Consider the following 22,346-nt stretch of genomic DNA (forward strand, 5'->3'; position numbering starts at 1 on the left):
CAGTCAGGCATGACAGGGAAAGGTAACAGCCCGAATCCAAAAACACAGAGGGAAGAAAAAGCTCCATACAAAGAGTACAGAGTTTAGCACAGCTGTGGCAACAAAGTAAACGTGATGTGAGGCCAAAGGAGGTGAGTAAGGAAACAATCCAAATGCCTGTGGATGAGGGAAGAGACCCAGCCTAGCTAACAATAGAATATTAGTCAGTCATAAAAAGGAATGAAGAGTGGATACAGAAGATGTGGTGCACATATACAATGGAATATTACTCTGCCATTAAAAAGAATGAAATAATGCCATCTGCAGCAACATGGATGGACCTAGAGATTGTCATACTGGGTGAAATAAGTCAGACAAAGAGAAATATCGTATGCTCACATGCAGAATCTAAACAAAAAAAAAAAAAGATACAAATGAACTTATTTACAAAACAGAAACAGACTCACAGACTTAGAGAACAAACTTATGGTTACAGTGGGAGGGGGGGATAGTTAGGGAGTTTGGGATTGACATGTACACAAGGCTATATTTAAAATAGATAACCAACAGGGACCTACTGTATAGCACAGGGAACTGTGCTCAATATTCTGTAACAACCTAACTGGGAAAAGAGTTTGAAAAAGAATAGATACATGTGTACATATAATTGAATCACTTTGTTGTACACCTTAAACTAACACATTGTTAATCAACGATACTCCAACATAAAACAGAAAGTTAAAAAAAAAAAAAAAAAGGAATGAAGTTCTGGCGCAGGCCACCACAGAGAATAACCAAATTCACAGAGACAGAAAGTGAACTAGAGGTTCCCAAACACTGGGCTGCGGGGAGGAAGGAACGAAGAGTTACTCCTTAAGTCTTTCTGGGGCGATGAAAAACTTTGGAAGTAACAGTAATGGTTGCACAACATTGTGAATACAATTAGTGTCACTGAATTGTATACTTTAAAGGGGTTAGAATGACAAATTTTACATTATAAATTTTGCCACAATAAAAAATTGTTAAAGAAGGTAAAGATGCACAATGTAGCTTTATTCATAATAGTGAAAAACCAGAAATAACCCAATTGTCTAACAATAAGAAACTGGATAAACAAGTGTGATATATTTATGTAACAGAATACTCTTCCGTAATAAATAACTGACACAAAACAATATGGGTGAGTAGCAGAAACATGCCAAGTGAAAGAAGCCAATTATTAAGACAGTGTGTATCACATGATTCCATTTATATCAAGGTCAGCAACAAGCAAAACAAATCTACTGTGGCAGAAGTCACAATAATGGCAACCACTGGGAATGGGGGTGAGGGAGGGGTTACTGACTGGAAGGGCGTAAGGGAAGTTTCTGAATGATGGAAATAATCTGAATCTTGATCTGCGTGGTCGTCACACATATGTAGTGTCACTGTGCTATATATCTAAGATTTGGGCATTTTACTGTGTTTAAATTACCCCATAATACAATGTTTGTAAATCATCCCTCAATAAAATGCTTAAAAAAAAAAAAAAAAAAAGGAGGGAGAGGAATGGAGGTGAAGTTAGGTAGGAACCAGCTCCTTAAAAGCTTCTGATGCTACCGGGCTTCAGGCTTTATCCTGCAGGCAAAGCTGAGCATTTAATGGATATGAGAGCAGAGCAAGCTGAGCACTAGACTTGCATTTGGAAACTATCACTTTGTCAACAGAGAGAAGGTCCGGTTGAAGAAGGGAAACAGGAAAGGAGAGAAGTAAATTAGAAAATACTTTAAAAGTCTAAAGCAGTTTGATCTCAGCTAGGGGGAATTTTACCCCCACCCCCTCCCAGGGGACATCTGGCAATAACTGGATTCACTTTTACATGTCACAAGTGGTGGGAATGCTACTGGCATCCAGTAGGTAGGGGCCAGAATACTGTTAAACATCCTACAATGGCAAAATGTCACCAGGGAGTGAGAAACTCTGATCTAAAGAAATAATGAGAGGGTCTATACACCTCAAATTATGTATGTCACAGTTCAATACTGTGTTCACATCAGAAAAAAAAACACAACTTATCAGATCCTTCACTGTGAAAGATGCTAACAAGTGAGCCACTTACTAATAAGTGGTTACTAGTGCCGGGGCTAAATGGTAAGCATTCATTCAAAAATCTCAGGAAGTATTCACTGAGCAGCTACCACCTTAGAGATGAGAAACCTGAGGTTAAATGATGTGTTCAAGGTAACACACCTAGAGTCAGAAATTCAACTCAGGTCCACAGAGTTCCTGCTCTATTCATTCCCCTCACACAGTTTTCTAGTTATGAAACGGCCTGTTTCTGTGGGTAACAGACATTGGACCAAAAGGCCACGACACATACAGACAGCCCTCGTTCCGCGTAGTAGCTCAGGATGTAAAAACTGTGCAAGCCAAAATCACATACGGCAATCTTAATGACCAGTGGGGACTATTCCGTGACCTTAACAAAATGCTGTCAAAACATTAAAATCTCTGTCAGTTTTACATGTACAAAGAAACAGACTAGTAAAAACCAGTATTTATTTAGCATGCTATATTTTAGAACAGAAACACTGAGAATTAAGTGTTTATTGGTTAAAAAAAAGTTACCAAGAGTGATGTGAGCAGTGTGTGCCTTCTTGTTGTTTAACTTGTAACACACAGTGAGCATATTCTCTATGCCTTGGCAAACTGTCGTACTTTCTAAGTTTGGATCAGGGTTTCAACGTTTTATTCTTTGCACTTTCAAAGTCATGAAACATCCTTAGGCATTCCTTTCATCTGACCTTTCTGCCTGCCACTGGCCATCCACATCCTCTGTCACACGATACTCCTTTATGGTGACAAGCCTGCCCTCACTAAGATCCTCTGGCTGCAGATCTAGAATCTCTTAAGTGGCGGCAGGCAGTGCCAACATTCCCACAGTCAGCTATTGCTTCTCTAACTCCTATTTATGTTTGACTTGATCTTCATGCTCGCCATTATCACCTTCATTTCTTTGCTTCACTTTTATCTTTGTCATCCAAGTCCCTCTTTTGATTATCCATTTTTATAAAGGGTCACATGGGTTTACCACTGGGAAGCAACACACTTTGCTGTCTCATGGATTAAGTGAGTAACAGATGTACACTGACCAGTCACTGACAGACTTTCAAAGAAGTCATCAATACAATGGACATCTACTATTTGCACCATCATCTGTGGACTGGAGAGAGAGCAGAGAGTTGGCACTTTAAGAATTACTTCACAGTAAATATACCACAGTAACTAAAATTTGAACCATACTGTGGAGGGACTGGTATTATTTAACGAAGTTAAATAATGGTAGCTGAAACTCATGCATGCTGGAAACTTGCAAAGCATTAGGACTGCCTGTATGCATTTCTCTTCTCATCTTTTACAACTGCCCTTCTATCCAAAATGGTGCTTCTAAAAAGCTAACCTCAATTCAAAGAATGCGATCCTATATGTAAGGCCAGAATTTCACTGTAGATTACATTACTAAGATATGTAGCTTCATCCAGGTGTTTTTTTGTTTTGGGGGGGGGGATCAGTTTTTTATTAATAAATACCACCAACGGTAATATTTCCACCTCCCGTGGTCCAGTGTATGTGTTATGAAGCAGAATGTGGTCAGTGGTCAAATACACACCCCAGTAAAGATAAATACTTCCACCCATCCCAACATGTCAGCAAGATTTCTGAATTTTTATAAAAGAACATTTCCTTCAGAAGAGCAAAGTATTAATAAGTCTGCTGATCTACCAAACACTATCCCCACTTCTCACCCTCCTATTACAGAATACTCACCAACATGTCCTCAAAAAACAAATGTCTAAAACACTAGACCATAAATAGTTATTTGTTGTGTTCAAGCATTGTGGAGTTGCTAATTAGGGATCTACACAGAGTGGGTGGTGGTAAATATAGTTCCCCTGGTTAAACAGAGGATAACATGTAGGAAATAAGTGGTAGAGTCAAGCAGTGGCTAGAACACAGGACAAAAATGTTTTCTCTGGGGCACATGGGCAAGTTTATAGCTCTGCCACATAATGAAGGTTTGGAAAGTCTGTGCTGAGCACTATATATATAAAAGTCTGTCTTCCAATATTAATTCTAAAGAACTACCTTGTCATGAGTGGAAATTACTTTTAATTTCCCTTCTAGTAGCCACTAAACCACACACCCAAAGATCTGTTTCAAATACTAAACTGCATCTATACTAAGATGATCACATACAAGGGTTAAACATTTGCTCTGCTCTGCTCCTGTTGTCATATCTCTGTTATCAAAACAAATTTTGAAGAGAAACAGGACATTGTAAATGATAAACAATTAAAACCAAAGCTGCCTAAAATAAAGGCATAAATCGTAATTCTCTAAGGCTTTCTATGAATAAATCACTATATTTAAACTTAAAGAGAGGTCAATGCTCTGAAGTGAGTACAAAGACACTTTCAAATCTTTTTCTCCTGCTATCTTCAGTGAAGTCCATCTGTGAGAAGAGTTAAAGTGGGTTATATCTCAAAACACAACAATATCCAACTCTGAGGATCCATACAAACTGCAACCTAAAATGTTAATTCTCTGGAGTGTATTTTACCTTTGGAAAGAGAGAACCAGAGTGATAAAGATGAAAGTCCTTAAAGATAAGTCTAGTATGAAAATAATTCATCAGTCTATTGGGCATTTATCTGCTTTAGCCCAACTCAGTTCAACAGAGTAATTCAGTTTAATAAATATTTATTAAGAGGATTTTTTAAAAGATGAGTAAAATATAGTCTCTGTCTTCCATAGGCATACAATTTAATAAGGGGCTGAATTAGCTACATAAATGACTAAGAAATAAGGTACAGCCAGTTTAAAGGCAGGGAGTGTGGAGCTCGGGAAAGGCTGCATGAGGAATAGAATTTTGGAAAGACGAAATAAAAGAACTGTCAAGAGAGAAAAGCAAAAGTACCATTTTGAAGAAAAGAGACTAGTTCAGTTCAGCTGAAACTTAGGGTGCATTTAGCGGAGTAGCAAGACATAAATTATATATTTAACTACTAGTTGAAGTCAGTAGACAAAGTGCCACAGAGATCTACAATCATAACACCATCCACAATTAGAAGATAAAGGTCAAGGAAATGGTAAGATACCCAGGGCCAGGACAGCAAATTTTGATTAAAATGTATATGCCCCTACAGAGGTCAATGAGAACTGAGGCTCCTGCATTCACATAATTATGAGGACTAAGATCTAAGGCCCCTATACAACATGACTTCATTTGTTCAGGAAATCCTTGCCCAGGAAGGTTAAGGATACAAACCAGTAGGTAACTTTGCTGTTAGCTTTAGGAACTTCTCAGAAATTCACTTAACATTAGACTGCTCAACCAGATCCTTAGTATAATAAATTGCTGAACTGGGTAAACCTACTCACTTATCAAGCAAGAACTTGCTCACTAGACTTGCTCCAACTGTCCTAATCTATCACAAACTCTGCGCAATGTTAACGTGATCTTTGTATTGAAAGACTTGCTTTAAACCACTAGAAGTCAGACCCCACACCCTACACACAGCCACCCATGGCCTCTCCTTTCTAAAGCAAGACGCTTTAGAGTGATGCTCACTCTCACTGCAGTAAATCAGAGACTTCGCTTAGTCTCATCAACAGGTTATTTTTCGTTTGTTTGCTTTTTTTATTAACCATTTTTTAAACTGAAGTACAGTTAATTTACAACGTTGTGTTAGTTTCAGGTGTACAGCAAAGTGATTCAGTTATATAAATCAACAGGTTATTTTGACGGTCTTTTTGGAAAGTTGACAGGTTGAATCCAGCCTTAAATTTAGAAATCTGCAATGTGTAGTAAGGGCATTAGCAAGCTGATATAGCTAACATTCAAACACAGGGATTAGTAGAAATTAAGGTGTCTTCAAAAAATGATAGCTGAAAGAGTAAGCACCGATGACTGCATCTCTGGTGTCGTCCAACGGAGGAGGTACAACAGCCAGTCTATCTGAACACTCACTTTGGCCAGCCTAGAAACATACAGACTCACCCTGTAAAGACTAGTTATCTCTATCAAAGATTGATGGAAAAGACCTTTAAAATCATCCAAGTTTTTAAAAAAATTCTCACAAAGCAACTGCCTCTAATCTTAACTGAATTTCCTAAGTAGACCTCCTCAAGAAAAAATGAAGTGACTGGCAGACGGGAGTCTAATTACAAGTTAGCTTTCTTATGATAAACTAATATACAGTGGCATTCTTATAAGTTTGGTTAAAGCAAATCAGTTCAAGAAAATAATTCCTAGGTTGAATGAATGAAAAGTTGGCTCCAGTCCCCATTTATGAAGAATTTGGAGCAGAGGAAAAGTAGGACAACCATAAAGGCTGCTCTCTTTATTCAACTTAATACCTTAAAAACTCAGAGATACGAAATAAAGCCATAAAACTAAAGATCAAGGGTAACCTGGTTTGAAATGCCTCTTTTGTGTTTTTATCTATAGACGGTTACAAAACACAAACTATGAAGTTCAGCAAATACAGTTAAAAGAGCTGATGCTTTAGAGCCAGAGGCCTAGAAGTAATGGTCTATCCACTTCAACCAATACACAACACTACACATTTCAGAAAGAACTTTGGAGGGTGGAAGAACACTGGACTGGGAGGCTAAAGATCTGGATTTTAGGCCCCGATCGTCTAGGCTCACTTGCTAACAAACCGACTCCCTTGTACCCTTCACTCTAGCTATACCAGACATTTTGCAGGTTCACACATCAATACACACCAATGTATACTCAAAACACGTTAGCTATTATCATTATTACTATTCCCTAAAAGCATCATGCTATTTCTTACTTCTGAGTCTTCACATCTGCTATTCCCTTTGCCTGGAATGCCTTTTAGTCCTTCAATAACCGAGTCAAGCCTCATCCAATTCTGCTTATTACATTTCCACTTCCTTTTAGATAACCCCAGTCATAGAAAAAAACAATCCTAAAATTCATATGGAATGACAAAGGACTCTGAATAGTCAAAACAGTCCTGAGAAAGAACAGCAAAGCTGGAGACATCACACTTCCTGACTTCGAGACATATTACAAAGCTACAGTAATCAAAGCAGTATGGTACTGGCATAAAGACAGCCATATAGACCAATGCAACAGAACAGAGGGCACAGAAATAAACCCACACATATACAGATCTTCGGCAAGAGTGGTAAGACTACACAATGGGGAAAGGATAGTCTCTTCAACAAATGGTGTTGGAAAAACTGGATATCCACATGCAAAAGAATGAAACTGGACCCTCAGCTTACACCATACACAAAAACAAATTCAAAATGACTTAACTAAAAATAAGTTAAAAGAGTGAATTCCCCGGCAGTCCAGTGGTTAGGACTCTATGCTTTCACTGCCAAGGGCCCTGGTTTGATCTGGTCGGGGATCTAAGATCCCACAAGCCACGCAGCACAGCCAAAAAAAAAAAAAATTAAATGTGAGACCTGAAACTATAAATATCCTAGAAGAAAATGTAGAGGAAAAGCTTCATGACACAGTCAATTTTAAAACATTTTCATCACCCCAAAAGAAACCCCATACCCATTAGCAGTGACTCCTCATTTCCCCATCCCCCCAGCACTTGACAACCACAAATCTACTTTCTGTCTCCATAGATTTGCCTATTCTAGACATTTCAAATAAACAGAATCATTAAATATGTCATCTTTGTGACTGGCTTCTTTCATTTAGCAGAATGTTTTCAAGGTTCATCCGTGTGGTAGTATGTAACAGTATTTCTTTTTTTTTTTTTTTTTGCCAAAAATATTCCATTTTATGGATATATCTCATTTAATATATCTATTCATCAAGTAAGTGATGGACATTTGAGTTGTTTCTACTTTTTGACTCATAAATAGTGCTGCTAGGAACATACATATAAAGTTTTTGTTTTGATGTATATTTTTATTTCTCTTGGGTACAAACCTAAAAGTGGTATTGCTGGGTTATATGATAACTCTGTTTAACTTTTTGAAGAACTGATGACAGTTTTTCTAGAGCAGCTATACCATTTATATTACCCTCAGCATATATGAGGGTTTGCATCTTCGTGAATGCTTGTAATTGTCCCCCTTGCAAAAAAATTTTAACCATTCTTATGCATGTAAAGTGGTATCACATTGAGGTTTTGACTTGAGCTTCCCTAATGATTAAAGATGTTGAGCATTTCCGAAAAAAAAAAAGAAAAAAAAAAAAAGCTTCGTGACACTGGGCATGAAGAAATATGACACCGATATCACAACAAAAGCAAAATTAGAAAAGTAGGACTATGTCATACCACAAAGCTCCTGCATAGCAAAGAAGACAATTGAGAGTGAAAAGGTAACCTAAGGACAGGAGAAAATATCTGCAAACCATGGATCTGATAAGGGGTTAATATCCAAGATATATAAGGAACTCCTATAACTGAATAGCAAAAAACAAACAAAAACAAAACAAAAACAAACCCAACTTAAAAATGCGCAAAGGACTTGAATAGACATTTCTCCAAAAGACATATAAATGGCCAATAGGTATATGAAAAGGATGCTCAACGTCACTAATCATCAGGGAAACACAAATCAAAACTACAATGAGATACCACAGTCACATCTGTTAGGACAGCCATTATCAAAAAAGAAAATAAAGTGTTGATGAGGATATGGAGAAATTAGAACCCTTGTACACTGCTGATGGGAATGTAAAATGGTTCAGCTACTATGGAAAGCAGTATGGAAGCTCCTAAAAAATTAAAAACAGAACTACCATATGACCCAGTAATCCCACTGCTGGATATTAATCCAAAAGAACTAAAAACAGTACCTTGAAGAGATATTTGCAGCATTATTCACAATAGCCAAGAGGTGGAAACAACCTAAACAACCATCAGTAGATGAATGGATAAAGACAGAGTGATATATACATATCAATAAAGTATTACTCAGCCTTAGGAAAAAAAGGCTTGTCTTATGCTACAACATGAACAAACGTTGACGACACTGTGCTCAGTGAAATAAGACAGTCACAAAAGGACAAATACTACATGATTCCATTTATATGAGGTATCTAAAGTTGTCAAACTCATAGAAGGAGAAAGTAGGATGGTGGTTGTCGAGGGCTGGCGGGGTGGAGAAAATGGGGAGTTGTTATTCAATGGGTAGACGTTTCGCTCACGCAAGATGGAAAAGCTCTAGAGATCTGCGGCACAACAAAGTGCATACGGTTAGCAATAACGTATGTGATGTGTTTACTACAATAAAAAAGAAAAGATAACCCAGTCCTCATCCAAACCTAGCGACAGTTCTTACTACTTGGATAACTGCTTAGGCCTAAGTAGCAGTGGAGGGAAAGTCAAGTTGCTCAGCCTGAATAGGGAAGTCTTAGCTGCTAGTACATGTTATTGTAAAACATCAACAAGAAAGCAAAGCTGTAAGCAAGGAAGAAAGTTCTTACCCCAGATAGCTGTCAAACTTCTTTTAAAAGAGTAATGGTAGGGCTTCCCTGGTGGCACAGTGGTTGGGAGTCCACCTGTCAATGCAGGGGCCACATGTTTGATCCCTGCCTGGTCCAGGAAGATCCCACATGCCACGGAGCAACCAAACCCGTGCGCCCCAACTGCTGAGCCTGCGCTCTAGAGCCCACGTGCCACAACTACTGAAGCCCGTGTACCTGGAGCCTGTGCTCTGCAACAAGAGAGGCCACCGCGATGAGAGGCCCGCACACTGCAGCGAGGAGTAGCCCCTGCTCGCCGCAACTAGAGAAAGCCCACGCGCAGCAACAAAGATCCAATGCAGCCAAAGATAAACAGATAAAATGAATTAAAAAAAAAAAAAAAAAGAGTAATGGTAGTTTGAAGGCCAAATTACACTATACTCATAGTCAGCAAATCTTGTTTTTAATCCTGCCCACATGTGTATGCAGGGGCACATGCACACACAGGGACACAAATAGTCTTTCAATGTAGCACAACTAGCCAAGAGTATGAAGCTGGCTTACAAAGTGTTACCAAGGGTAAAAGAAGAAATAACCTTAAATTTCCTGCCACAATAGCCTGTATTTCTACAGTGCTCTGGTGAAATTCTTATAAAAGACCTGAAAAGACAAGACAATCCTCTCGAGTTCCAACCAGCACCACTATTACCCACACAATAAGCTTATCTCTTACGATGGTAAAGATGCAGTTCCAAATAGAGGCTTTCAATATGTTTCTAACTACAACCCACAGTAAGAAATGTATATATTATTCATATCTATAAACACATACATATCTAAATAAAGCTAAACAATTTCATCAAATAACATAGTTTAAATGTATATTACTACATATATGCACCTTAATATCTTTATTTGCTGTCTAATTAACACTGCTTGTAGTACCAAAATAAATTTCACAAACTACTAATGGGCATAACCTACAGTATGAGAAACACCGTACTAGAAGCACAACGTTGAACGTGCTACACAATTGCAAGGTTCCAAAGCACACGGCAAAATGTCTATTAACAATGACACTGGGACCTGCTCACAGATATTTACACCTTTGCGCTCTCGGTATAGCTGCTTGAATCATTTAAAAGCTGCTCTTTTCTCTGCGAGGTAAAAGGAAAGATTAGATTATTTCCCCAGAATTCTACTGGCTCCCAAGGTATGCACTGGAGATAAACTCTGAGAAGTAGTTCCAGCATGCAATTAGGATTTCTCCGAAAATATAAACGATAATGTCATTACTAAATCATGGCTGAATTATAAAGGATATATGGTAACTACAAAAACCCATTTCCTTTCTTAAATAAGATAGCGCAGCTTAAGTACGGTTTTACGTGTCAACAGAAAGGGCATAACTAATTCCTAGCTACCTTAAGAATAAGAGACTTCAAAATCTTACAAATGTGCTCAGGGTTCCTTTTCAAAACGCCATCCTCTCTCCAGCAGAGTCCCCGTACTCTTTCTTTTTAATATCCTTCCTCCAGCTACATTCCCATAAATTTGTTTTACTTACCATCCTTCCACTTTAACTTACTTTTTTATGATAGGAAGAAAGGACAGATGCCTCTACAAGAGGCTCCAAATCTCCTTGGTGGATGTCATTGTCACCTCTCCTTGTACCATCAAGTTGGTGCCCTTTTCTGAGCCTTATATCTGGCTCTGGAGTCCTGCTGTACTCCAGTCGGTTTTCTGCTGTCTCGTTCATGGGATACCCGCGCCTTTCTTACAAAGAGGTCTTTCTGTTCCTTCTTCTTGGGAGGATGGACTTTTAGGATAGTGAGTTGACCCTAAGGAGAGAAAGTTTTGAATTAACATATTTGAATGAGTGATGGGGGAAGACATATGTTGTATTATTTATTATACACTAAAACTAGAATTTTCTGCAATCATTAAGAATAAAATAATAATGTATTTTAAAAAACCTACATTTGTTGATAAAGAGGACTGCCAAAATCGACTTTTAAATGAAAAAAGCAGGATACCAAAGACGACATGTATAATGTTCCCACTTATACATTATAAAAGTATAAAATCGTGACTAAGTATACATGTGTACATAGAATACCTATTTATTTGAAATTGTGCTCTTGGTCCAGAGGCACACAGGGAAGAACCCAGGGTCTGGAGTGAGAAGGCTTACTCTTCATTTCGTTCTGCCTGCATTGTTTTTACCACATGCCATCTAATACTTTTTCAATTAAACACATACCTAACTGTAGAAAGAATATATGTGGATTTTATGTACTACAACTAGGTTGTACATATCCAATCTCATTTAAATCATCACAATGACCCTTCAGGGTATTTTGAGTTCTACTTCACAGGTGAGGAAACCAAAATTCACCATACTTTTATGAAATAAGACAATGTCTCTGACTGACATGGCACATATTATTGGTTATGTTTTGCATTTAAGTTGCTTAATGTCTGAAATTTCAGTATTTTTGAGCTGCTTTGAACTCCAAGTAGATTACTCTGGAAGGCAAGAGCACACTCCTATTATATCCCTGAGTTCCCAGAAAGTGCTACGCACATAAATGTTTAATGAACATGACAGATGATATTTAAATGTCCTTAAGTGGTAAAAACACGTTCAGAGATCATCAATATTTCTCTAAACTGGATCACATAAGTTTCCTAGGAGTTCAATAATTTCAAGTCCTTGGCCCTCTACCTCATAACTCACAGGACAAAAGCTTATTTTAGAGATTTAAGTTACATATCCAAATAAGGTGATTATCACAGCCAATCCAACTAGAAAGACAAAAACAGGAAGCAGCCAAGGTACATGTTATGCTCATAAATCCCATGGGATTCAAAATTTTTACTGGGGCAGAGGAGGAGTGGGGCAATGTGGGAGGGCCTGGATAGTATGAAGAGAGGGTAAAAGATGCACTTAGTGTTCATATGTGGATACACAAAATTAAGAATTAGCTCAACAGTTCGAATTAGACTAAGAATTAGCCAACTGTTAGTTTCATAAATCATCTGAGTTTGTTGTAGGAGTTCTCTCAAGTTTTTAGAACAAGAACAAACACAGTCTTTAAGGATCACCAAATCTGGGCCTGTGCCTATCACATAAGGGCCTGAGCCAGCATATTATAATAATGAGATTATAAACTATGCTATTAATACCCAGTGCTGAAAGAGGAAACAATGCTAGTGATTTATATTTATTTACAAAGCTGTTTCACACCCACCATTTCACTTTGTTTCAGGGAAGAGGGAGCTAACATTTACTGTGGATTAACAAAACTAAATTCTGTACCAGAGAATTTACAGACGGTATCTCACATAATTCTTACATATGGCCCTCTGAGGTATCTTATTCCCATTTTACAGATGTGGAAACTGAGGCTCAGAGATTAGGCAACTTATCCAAGGCCATTAATCTCTAAGAGTAGCTGGAACAATGAACTGTCCAGCTGTACTTGAATAAATTATTTTCTTGCTAAGAAGAATAAAAAACAGGGAAAGTATTCGGAACTAGGCTTTAACTTGCTCTGATTCTTAACAGTAAAAGGAAGTGAGATGGGAGATGGAAATTAAGCCTTCAGAGTACCATTATCTGTTAACCAGAAGAATTCATCTCTATTCTACTTCCTCAGAAATTTTTCGTTGGTCAGGATTCTAAGCATACTACGCTATATTACATAGAACTAAGATTTAAAAAAAAGAGAAAAGAAAGGAATCCAATACAAACAGCTGGCAGGAAGGAACAAGTAACTGAGAGGTGCTCTGAATTTATCAATAGACATAGAAGTCCAACACAAACCCAACCGGGTGCATTTTCTGCAAGTAGGGCAGATCTAAGGTCTTTTAAAATCTCTGAGTGGCCAGTGGGGATGAGGAAAGAAAGAAAATACTAACGTGAGTTTTTCAATTCCTACACCTCCTCTACAGGTTGCAAGACCTCTTGCCCCCAATATCTAGATTAAATATACTTTTATTGAATGAATTATTATACCTGCAGTGTCCGTTGGAAAAGACTCATTTTCTGTATAAAATTGCTTAACATGCACCCTATTACTTTTTTTAAATGTTTTCACAAACTAATTTAAGTATTGGCATAAATAACTTATTTTTAAATTTGCTAAGGCTTCTTCCCAGTAGACAGAGTCTGTTCTACATATGATCAAATATGAAACTATAAAACAAAAGAAGTAAAATGGAAACTTGACCTCACACGCTCTAGGAGCAGAGACACAGGCGTCACTAACTCTGCCCAAAAGCAATGGGGATTTGCCAAGCAGAGTAGAGGAAAGGTATTCTGTACAGAGAAAACAGCATATGCAAGGCAAGGACTCCAGGGTCTGTTCAGAAATCAGAGAACAGGGACAAGAAAGAACTCAGATGACGCAGGCTTTTTGCTCAAGCAGCCGCGCGTATAGAGGATGCCATTCACTGATGATCCAGGGGAGAAGCAAATTCACAGCAGAGGAAGAATGGATTTGTTTTCAGAAATGGTGTCTGAAGTGAAAGAAATGTTCACTTGGCACCAGGAAACATAAATCTGGAATTCAGAGGAGAGAATAAGCTTGAAAACAGAACTAGGGATTACTAGGATTAAAAGTGATAATACTAGGGACTTCCCTGGTGGCACAGTGGTTAAGAATCTGCCTGCCAATACAGGGGACATAGGTTCAAGCCCTGGTCCGGGAAGATCCCACATGCCGCGGAGCAACTAAGCCCGTGCGCCACAACTACTGAGCCTGCGCTCTAGAGCCCACAAGCCACAACTGCTGAAGCCCACGCACCTAGAGCCTGTGCTCCACAACAAGAGAAGCCATCGCAATGAGAAGCCCGTGCACCACAACGAAGAGTAGCCCCCGCTCGCTGCAACTAGAGAAAGCCCACGCGCAGCAACAAAGACCCAACGCAGCCAAAAATAAATAAATTTATTTTTAAAAAAGAAAAGTGATACTAGCATAATAATAAACACAAGACAAAATCCTTTAAAAAAAAAAAGTTATATAAAGGACTGAGGAGGGGTAAGGATCAAAGTAAAAAAAAACCCAGGAGAATACCAAATATTAGATGTTAAAGTCAGGACTGGACCCTCATCTGTTGACTCCCAGTCAAATGTACTCACACCAAGTTTCCTTCCCAGTGGGAAAGCAATGGAAAATTTAAAACTCACACTTCTTAGACTTCACTTTCCCTTCAAATAATACTGCATAAGGTAAATTATTATGTTGCTTAAAAGCACCAAGGTTGCTTAAATGGTACCTCAAAAGCAATTTCCTCTACCTGAACAAACTGCTAACTTAATGGTTTGATACTTCTGGTCTAGAAATTTAGCTCTATCCCAGGAAAGGTATTTTCTAAAAACCAGTACTTGTCTGCATGTTCCATGAGGCAAGGGTTTCTGTTTGCTCACTGCTGAGAACCAAACTGCAACAGATACACAGTAGACATTCAGTAAAGGTTTCTTGTATGAATGAATAAATGTCTTATTCTCCACAGGAAAACCAGAAGAAAAGGAATTAATATTATTTATGTCATATTTAATCAGTTATATTGGGCTTCCCACCAAAGGTAGACTATATTATAGTACAATGTATTACTTCACCTATTTCATAATTTTAATTTTTATGTTGCCCCCTATTTTAAAAGAGCAGGCAAGCTGTGGAAAATAGTACGGCAGTTCCTCAAATAAATTAAAAATACATTTACTATATGACCCAGCCAGTTCCACTTCTGGGTATGTACTCACAAGAATTGAAAGCAGGGGGCTTCCCTGGTGGCGCAGTGGTTGAGAGTCTGCCTGCCAATGCAGGCGACACGGGTTCGAGCCCTGGTCTGGGAAGATCCCACATGCCGCGGAGCAACTGGGCCCGTGAGCCACAACTGCTGAGCCTGCGCGTCTGGAGCCTGTGCTCCGCAACAAGAGAGGCCGCGATAGTGAGAGGCCTGCGCACCGCGATGAAGAGTGGCCCCCGCTTGCCACAGCTAGAGAGAGCCCTCGCACAGAAATGAAGACCCAACACAGCCAAAAATAAATAAATAATAAATAAAATAAAATAAAAAACAATGAACAGGTTTGAGAAAGCATAATTCTCAATAACCTGATTAAAAAAAAAAAAAAGAATTGAAAGCAGGGTCTTGAAGAGACATTTATACACTCATGTTCATAACAGCGTTATTCACAATAGGTAAAATGTGGAGCAGCCCAAGTGGATAAAGCAGCCCAATGGATAAACAAATAAACAAAATGTGGTCTATACATACAAGAAAATATTCAGCCTCAAAAAAAGAAGAAAATTCTGACACAAGCTACAACCTGAGTGAACCTGAGGACCTTATGATTCCATTCACCATAGGTTATTTAAAGTAGTCAAATTCATACAAAGTACAATGGTGGTTGCCAGGCGCTGGGGCAAAGAGGGAATGGAGAGTTACCGTTTAACGGGTATAGCTTCTGTTTTGCAAGATGAAAAGAAGAGTTCTGTAGATGAATGGTGGTGATGGCTGCAACAACATGGATATACAACATGACACTTAAAAATGTTGATGATAGTAAATTTTATGTTGTGTATTTTGCACATTTTTTAATGGGGGGGTGGAAATATACTATAGTACTATATGGCCTCTTTGTCTAGTAAACTTTTTATTGATGTAAAAAATACATTCAGAAAAGCACACAAAGGACACAAAGTTGACAAAGTATAAATGCTGTGTAACCAGCAACAAACAACATTCTAGCACCCAGAGGGCCTCTCTCCCCCATCACTGTAAAGCTTTTTAAGGTGTTAATTTTAAGAGGTCCAACCCCTTTCCTTGCCAGTTAATGTGATACAATCTTCCAGCAAGGTTCTCTAAAGACTTGCCAACTGCCATGGACCTTAAGTCTTCAAATTCTAAGGGCCAGTGGTATAATGTCCCTTTGTATTAACTGGGACACAGCAAGTAGGGTGCAGTAAGTAGTCTGAGTCTAGTGGCATCGCTTTCTAGTTCTATAATTAGATTATTCAGTGGTAGAGGACAGGCTGCAAAATATGTCCCATGATTTTGTTGGCTTCCTCTAAGTTGAAAGTAGCCAATTTCAAAGTGACTTGAAAGTTGTATACTGAAATTATTCCAGTGTGGTCTGTCATTCCACACTGAGTATGTGTTTGAAGTTAGTGCATGGTTAATGAGACTTCTGGTATCAAGTTCATGCTCTTCCTTGATTGGAAACCTGAGTGGCACAGAATGTTCTACGTGGAAGTATCAGTATGTTATGCCCCTCATGACCTCTTCTTTCAGACTTCAATGTGAAGTAAAATATGTGATGCAAATCTGAACTACTAATAATGAAACGAGATTTTTTTTTAGGATGGAACAGTTTATTTCAACAATGGGACCAGCAGGGATATTAAAGGCAGCAGATTTTCTTTTGAATACTAGCCATTTTTTCTCTTTACAAATCATTATTAAAAATAAGTACTAGATGTGTTACCCTGACTGGTTTATAAATCTTTAGAGAACCTTGCTGGCAGATTTCTATCACATTAACTGGCAAGGAAAGGGGCTGGACCTCTTAAGCTTAACACTTCAAAAAGCCTTACCTTCTGTTCTGGGTGGGAGGTTGGAATAAAAGTCACCACCTAACTCTTCCAAAAAAAAAAAAAAAAAAGCTTTACCATGGGAATTCCCTGGCGGTCCAGTGGTTAGGACTCGGTCTCGGTGTTTTCACTGCCAGGACCCTGGTTCAAGCCCTGGTCAGGGAACTAAGATCCCACGAGCCGCTCGGCGCAGCCAAAAACAAAAAAGAACATAAAAAGCTTTACAGTGATGGGGGGAGAGGGGTCACACAGCCCAAATCTACCTGTTTCCCTCCACTCTTACTTTCTGGTTCAAGCCACCAGCATCTCTCACCTGTCCTAATACAACAGCCAGTAAAGTCTCCTGGGTTCCACTTCTGTTACCCACCCACCCACCCCACCCCTTATCCTCCGAATCCAGTCCTCACACAGCGGTCACAGCAGATCTTTCTCAAAACACACTCCCTTACTTTTTGAGCCCTCCAATGGCTTTCCTTTACACCTAAGGGACCTCTTACCCTGGCTTACAAAACCTTAAATGACTTAGCCCCTAACTCTGGCCTCATTCTGTACCACTCTCCCCCTTGCCCACTACATTCCAGCCACAGTGACTTCCCATCTACTCCCCAAACACTCCAAAGGCTCAAACGGCTCTATATCACCTGGTTCCCAAGGCCTGGAATGCTCATTGCCCAGATCTTCCCATGGCTGGGCTCCTTCTTCACATGCGGGTCTCAACTTAAGGGTCACTTACTCAAAGAATCCTTCTCTGACCACATAATCTCAGTCACTCCTTATCACATCACCTTTTAATCTCTTCCACAGCACTTGTCTCTGGTATTTTTATTTCTTTGTTTACTTACTACTGGTCTATTCTCACTAGACTGAAAACTCCTGAAAGAAGAGACACTATATTGGGTTGGCCAAAAAGTGCCTTTGGTTTTTAAGTAAAAATAAAAAACACATTTTTCATTTTCACCAAGCACTTTATTGAACAACATATTCACCCTTTTGTTCCACTACCTTCTGCCATTTTTCAGGCAACTTCATAATTCCATCTTCCCAAAACTTTTTATCTTTTTGAGCAAGGAACTGGTCCAGGTGCCTTTTACAGTCTTCCAGGGAATTGAATTTTTTTCCTTTAAGAGAATTTTGTTAAAGACCGAAATAAATGGAAATCTGAAGGTGCAAAGTCTGGTGAATACGGCGGATGAATCAGAACTTCCCAGCCAAGCTGTAACAGTTTTTGTCTGGTCACCAAAGAAACAGGCGGTCTTGCGTTATCCTGATGGAAGATTACACGTTTTCTGTTGACTAATTCCAGATGCTTTTCATCAAGTGCTGCTTTCAGTTGGTCTAACTGGGAGCAGTACTTGTTGGAATTAATCGTTTGGTTTTCCGGAAGGAGCTCATGGTAGAGGACTCCTTTCCAATCCCACCATATACAAAACATCACCTTCTCTGGATGAAGACCAGCCTTTGGTGTGGTTGGTGGTGGTTCATTTCGCTTGCCCCACGATCTCTTCTGTTCCACATTATTGGACAGTATCCACTTTGCATCTCTCATCACAATGTTTTAAAAATGGAACATTTTCATTACGTTTTAGTAGAGAATCGCATGTGGAAATATGGTCAAGAAGGCTTTTTGCATTTAACTTATGTGGAAACCAAACATCAAAGCGATCAACATAACCAGGCTGGTGCAAATGATTTTCAGCACTTGATTTGGATATTTTGAGTATGTCGGCTATCTCCCGCGTGACATAATGTTGATTGTTCTCAATTAAGGTCTCCATTTGATCACTTTTAACTTCAACTGGTCTACCCAACAGTGGAGCATCGTCCAGTGAGAAATCTCCAGCACAAAACTTCGCAGACCACTTTGGACACATTCAATCAGTCAGAGCACCTTCTCCATACACTGCACAAATCTTTTTTTGCATTTCAGTTGTGTTTTTACCTTTCTTGAAATAATAAAGCATAATATGCCAAAAATGTTGCTTTTTTCTTCCATCTTCAATATTAAAATGGCTACACAAAAATTCACCAATTTGGGTAAGTTTTTTTTTTTTTAAATGCACAGTGATACGTCAGCTGTCACAATACAATCTAACAAAATTGTTTCGAATGAAGTTGAAGACAACTAAGTGCTATTAGAGCCACCTTATGGAAAAAAACGAATGAACCTTTTGGCCAACCCAATATATCTTCTTTACACCTATATCCCCAGTACCTAAAATAGCTTCTGGCACACAGTAGGTGTATTCACTAAATACCTGGTGAATAAATAAGTGGGGAATGACTACCCACACTTCAAGAGTAAGTTCACAGGCAGAAACTAATCTCCCTGACTTCCCCAGGCACCTGACACTAACTCCTTTATTCTTCTCATTTACTAATGTTTCTATTATAGTACTTGTCAGAATTTATTGCATTTCTTTGTTTACGTGCCTGTCTTCCCCTCCTGCAATGCAAAACTTCTCAAGGTCAGGGAGCCTTTTTTGGAACCCATTTTTGTATCCGCAACACCAAGCTTGGTCTGGGATGCAAAGGAGCTTAAAAATCTTTGCTGTATGATGAGGAGGAGGAGGGAGAATGACAGGAACAGCTAACATGCAATGAGTGCTAACAACATGCAACGAACATTTCCCATGGATTATCTCTTTAAATCCTTGCAACAATCCTGGAGGATAGGTACAATTATTTCCTCCATTTTGGAAATGACAAAACACCCAGAGAGGTTATAAATAACATGCCTGAGATAACTACAGTAATAAGTGGCAATCTAATTTATCTAATCAATCTAACACCCAAGTTAATGCTCTTATCCCCAACCTTCGATGTTAGCATGAACCATAAGCTGTTCTCAAATAAATGCATGATAGCACTTAAGTGACAAAACCAGGAGTTAACACTGACAGTACACTGTACTTTACAGCGATGTTGAAAATATTAAGAAACAATCAAGAAATAGGGAGGAGGGCTTCCCTGGTGGCGCAGTGGTTGAGACTCTGCCTGCCAATGCAGGGGACACGGGTTCGAGCCCTGGTCCGGGAAGATCCCACATGCCGCGGAGCAACTAGGCCCGTGAGCCACAACTACTGAGCCTGCGCTCTAGGGCCCACAAGCCACAACTACTGAGCCCGCGTGCCACAACTACTGAAGCCCGCGCGCCTAGAGCCCATGCTCTGCAACAACAGAAGCCACCGCAATGAGAAGCCTGCGCACCTCAACAAAGAGTAGCCCCCACTCGCCGCAGCTAGAGAAAGCCCGTGCGCAGCAACGAAGACCCAATGCAGCCAAAAATAAATTAATTAAAAAAATAAATTTATTTAAAAAAAAAAAAAAAAGAAATGGGGAGGACCATGGAGCCTTGCCACATACCAGAAGCAATAAAATGATTGGTTAAAATTGGAATCCTTCCCAAACACTCAAAACATTCCTGAGTAGAAAAATGTCAATAAAAAAACCTGATAACTGGGAAAAGAATAACTGATAAAATGGGAAAAGTTCCCAACATATGTTACTAACTGATACAGCTCTTCCAAAAACGATACACTTGATAACTGAGAAGGAGCAACACCTACATTTCTAAGACAGGCACGACCACGCGTTCATGTTCATAAAGTCTTAACTGATGTAAGTGCAGAGAAACATTTCAAATCAAATGCAGTTTATTTTTTAAAGATTATTTTGAAGCTATAAAGACAGGCAACACTCTGTATCATTTACACTACTTTCTTTCCTAGCATGAAGTAGGGCAACTTTTAAGTACAATCACAAGGAACCTCTTCTAACTTACTGCCCAACCCCACTGACCAACTTTCCTGAGAAGAAATCAGGCAAATCTTATGCTGTGAAGTAGAGTTGGGGGAAAAGCCAGTGAAAGCCTACCTCTCTCAGTCTTGAGACCTGCTTCAGAAGCACAGTATTACTGCCTATCACTCTAAAAGTTTAGAGGCTAATTTAGAGGTTACCAAGCGCCAGATAAAGTGAGCTTTTATACATACTCACCAAGTGCCAGATAAAGTGAGCTTTTATACATACTCTCATTTAACTTTAAAACCCTGCCTGTTACAGATAGTATGATCTCTGTTTACAAACGAGAGGACTCAGGGTAAGACTATTCAAGGTTATACAAGTTACAAAATAGAGAAGCAAGAAGTACCCAGATTAGGCCCTCTCCATTATACAACACTGCCTCCCACAAAGGTAAGTGGTTCCATTTTTCCTGGTCATGGTCATGATGTTATCTCTTTGAAGGGAGGTGAATTGCTGCTTAACACTTACCGGAGCCAACTTTGAACCAGGCTAAGTAGCTGGACTTTCACCCATCATCTCATTTAATCCTCCAGCTATCCTTATGAAACGGGGTCCCATTTTACAGATGAAGAAACTGACACTAAAGGAGATCAAATAAGTCATCAATGACACAAACTTAGTGGAGACTATGAATTCAAATCTGTATCTAACTCCAAAGACCATACCTTACCACCATGTTACAGGGCTTCATTAAAGGCACAAATAGTCCATTAAAGCCACTGGTCATGGTCACGGATAAAAAACACCTTTATAAAAAGGATTTGAGGACCTGGTGGCACAGTGGTTAAGAATCCACCTGCCAATACAGGGGACACGGGTTCAAGCCTTGGTCTGGGAAGATCCCACATGCCGTGGAGCAACTAAGCCTGTGTGCCACAACTACTGAGCCTGTGCTCTATAGAGCCCGCGAGCCACAACTACTGAGCCCTCGCGCCACAACTACTGAAGCCCGTGTGCCTAGAGCCCGTGCTCCACAACAACAGAAGCCACCTCAATGAGAAGCCCGCGCACCGCAACGAAGAGTAGCCCCCGCTCGCCACAACTAGAGAAAGCCCGCGCGCAACGAAGACCCAATGTAGCCAAAAATAAATTAATTAATTAAAGAAAAAAAGGATCTGATACAACTCTTATAGGCATGTTACAATGGTCGTTTCCATTTCCCAAGATCTATAAGTAACCCTGAGTTTCTAAAACAAAGAACAGTACACAAAAATGCAAACGTACATGATAGGAACAACAGTCCTGAATGTTATAGTCAGAGAAATCCTGACAAGCCCATGATACATAAATTGTCATATCTACACTAAACCAAAATATGTAAATTAGGCAAAGACTTCCTTTCATAAATCATCTGCACTATAATACCATATAACCACACTCTTGCTCCAACTATTTCAGAAATAAAATCTGTCCAGGTAAAATATCTGATCTGTACAATCAATGTTTCAGGCAAAATCAAAAACCCTACTTTGGTAAAGACCTGTCTCCATAAGTAAATAACAGTCATTCAG

The 22,346-nt window shown here is 39.2% G+C and overlaps 1 protein-coding gene across 2 annotated transcripts in view; it reads right to left on the reverse strand.

Annotated features, from left to right (window-relative positions):
* ADIPOR2 (adiponectin receptor 2) overlaps positions 1–22,346 on the reverse strand; it is a 51,876-nt gene that overhangs the window by 18,917 nt on the left and 10,613 nt on the right. The window contains exon 2 of one of the 2 annotated variants that reach the window (XM_036866762.1): positions 11,022–11,274. In XM_036866762.1, coding sequence (XP_036722657.1) covers positions 11,022–11,192 — 171 coding nt within the window. In that variant the 5' untranslated portion in view covers positions 11,193–11,274. Of the gene's footprint in view, positions 1–11,017; positions 11,275–22,346 lie in introns of those variants that run through there. The other variant, XM_036866763.1, reaches the window with a different exon arrangement.

This window comes from Balaenoptera musculus, chromosome 10 (genome assembly GCF_009873245.2).
Source record: "Balaenoptera musculus isolate JJ_BM4_2016_0621 chromosome 10, mBalMus1.pri.v3, whole genome shotgun sequence".
Lineage (NCBI taxonomy): Eukaryota > Metazoa > Chordata > Mammalia > Artiodactyla > Balaenopteridae > Balaenoptera > Balaenoptera musculus.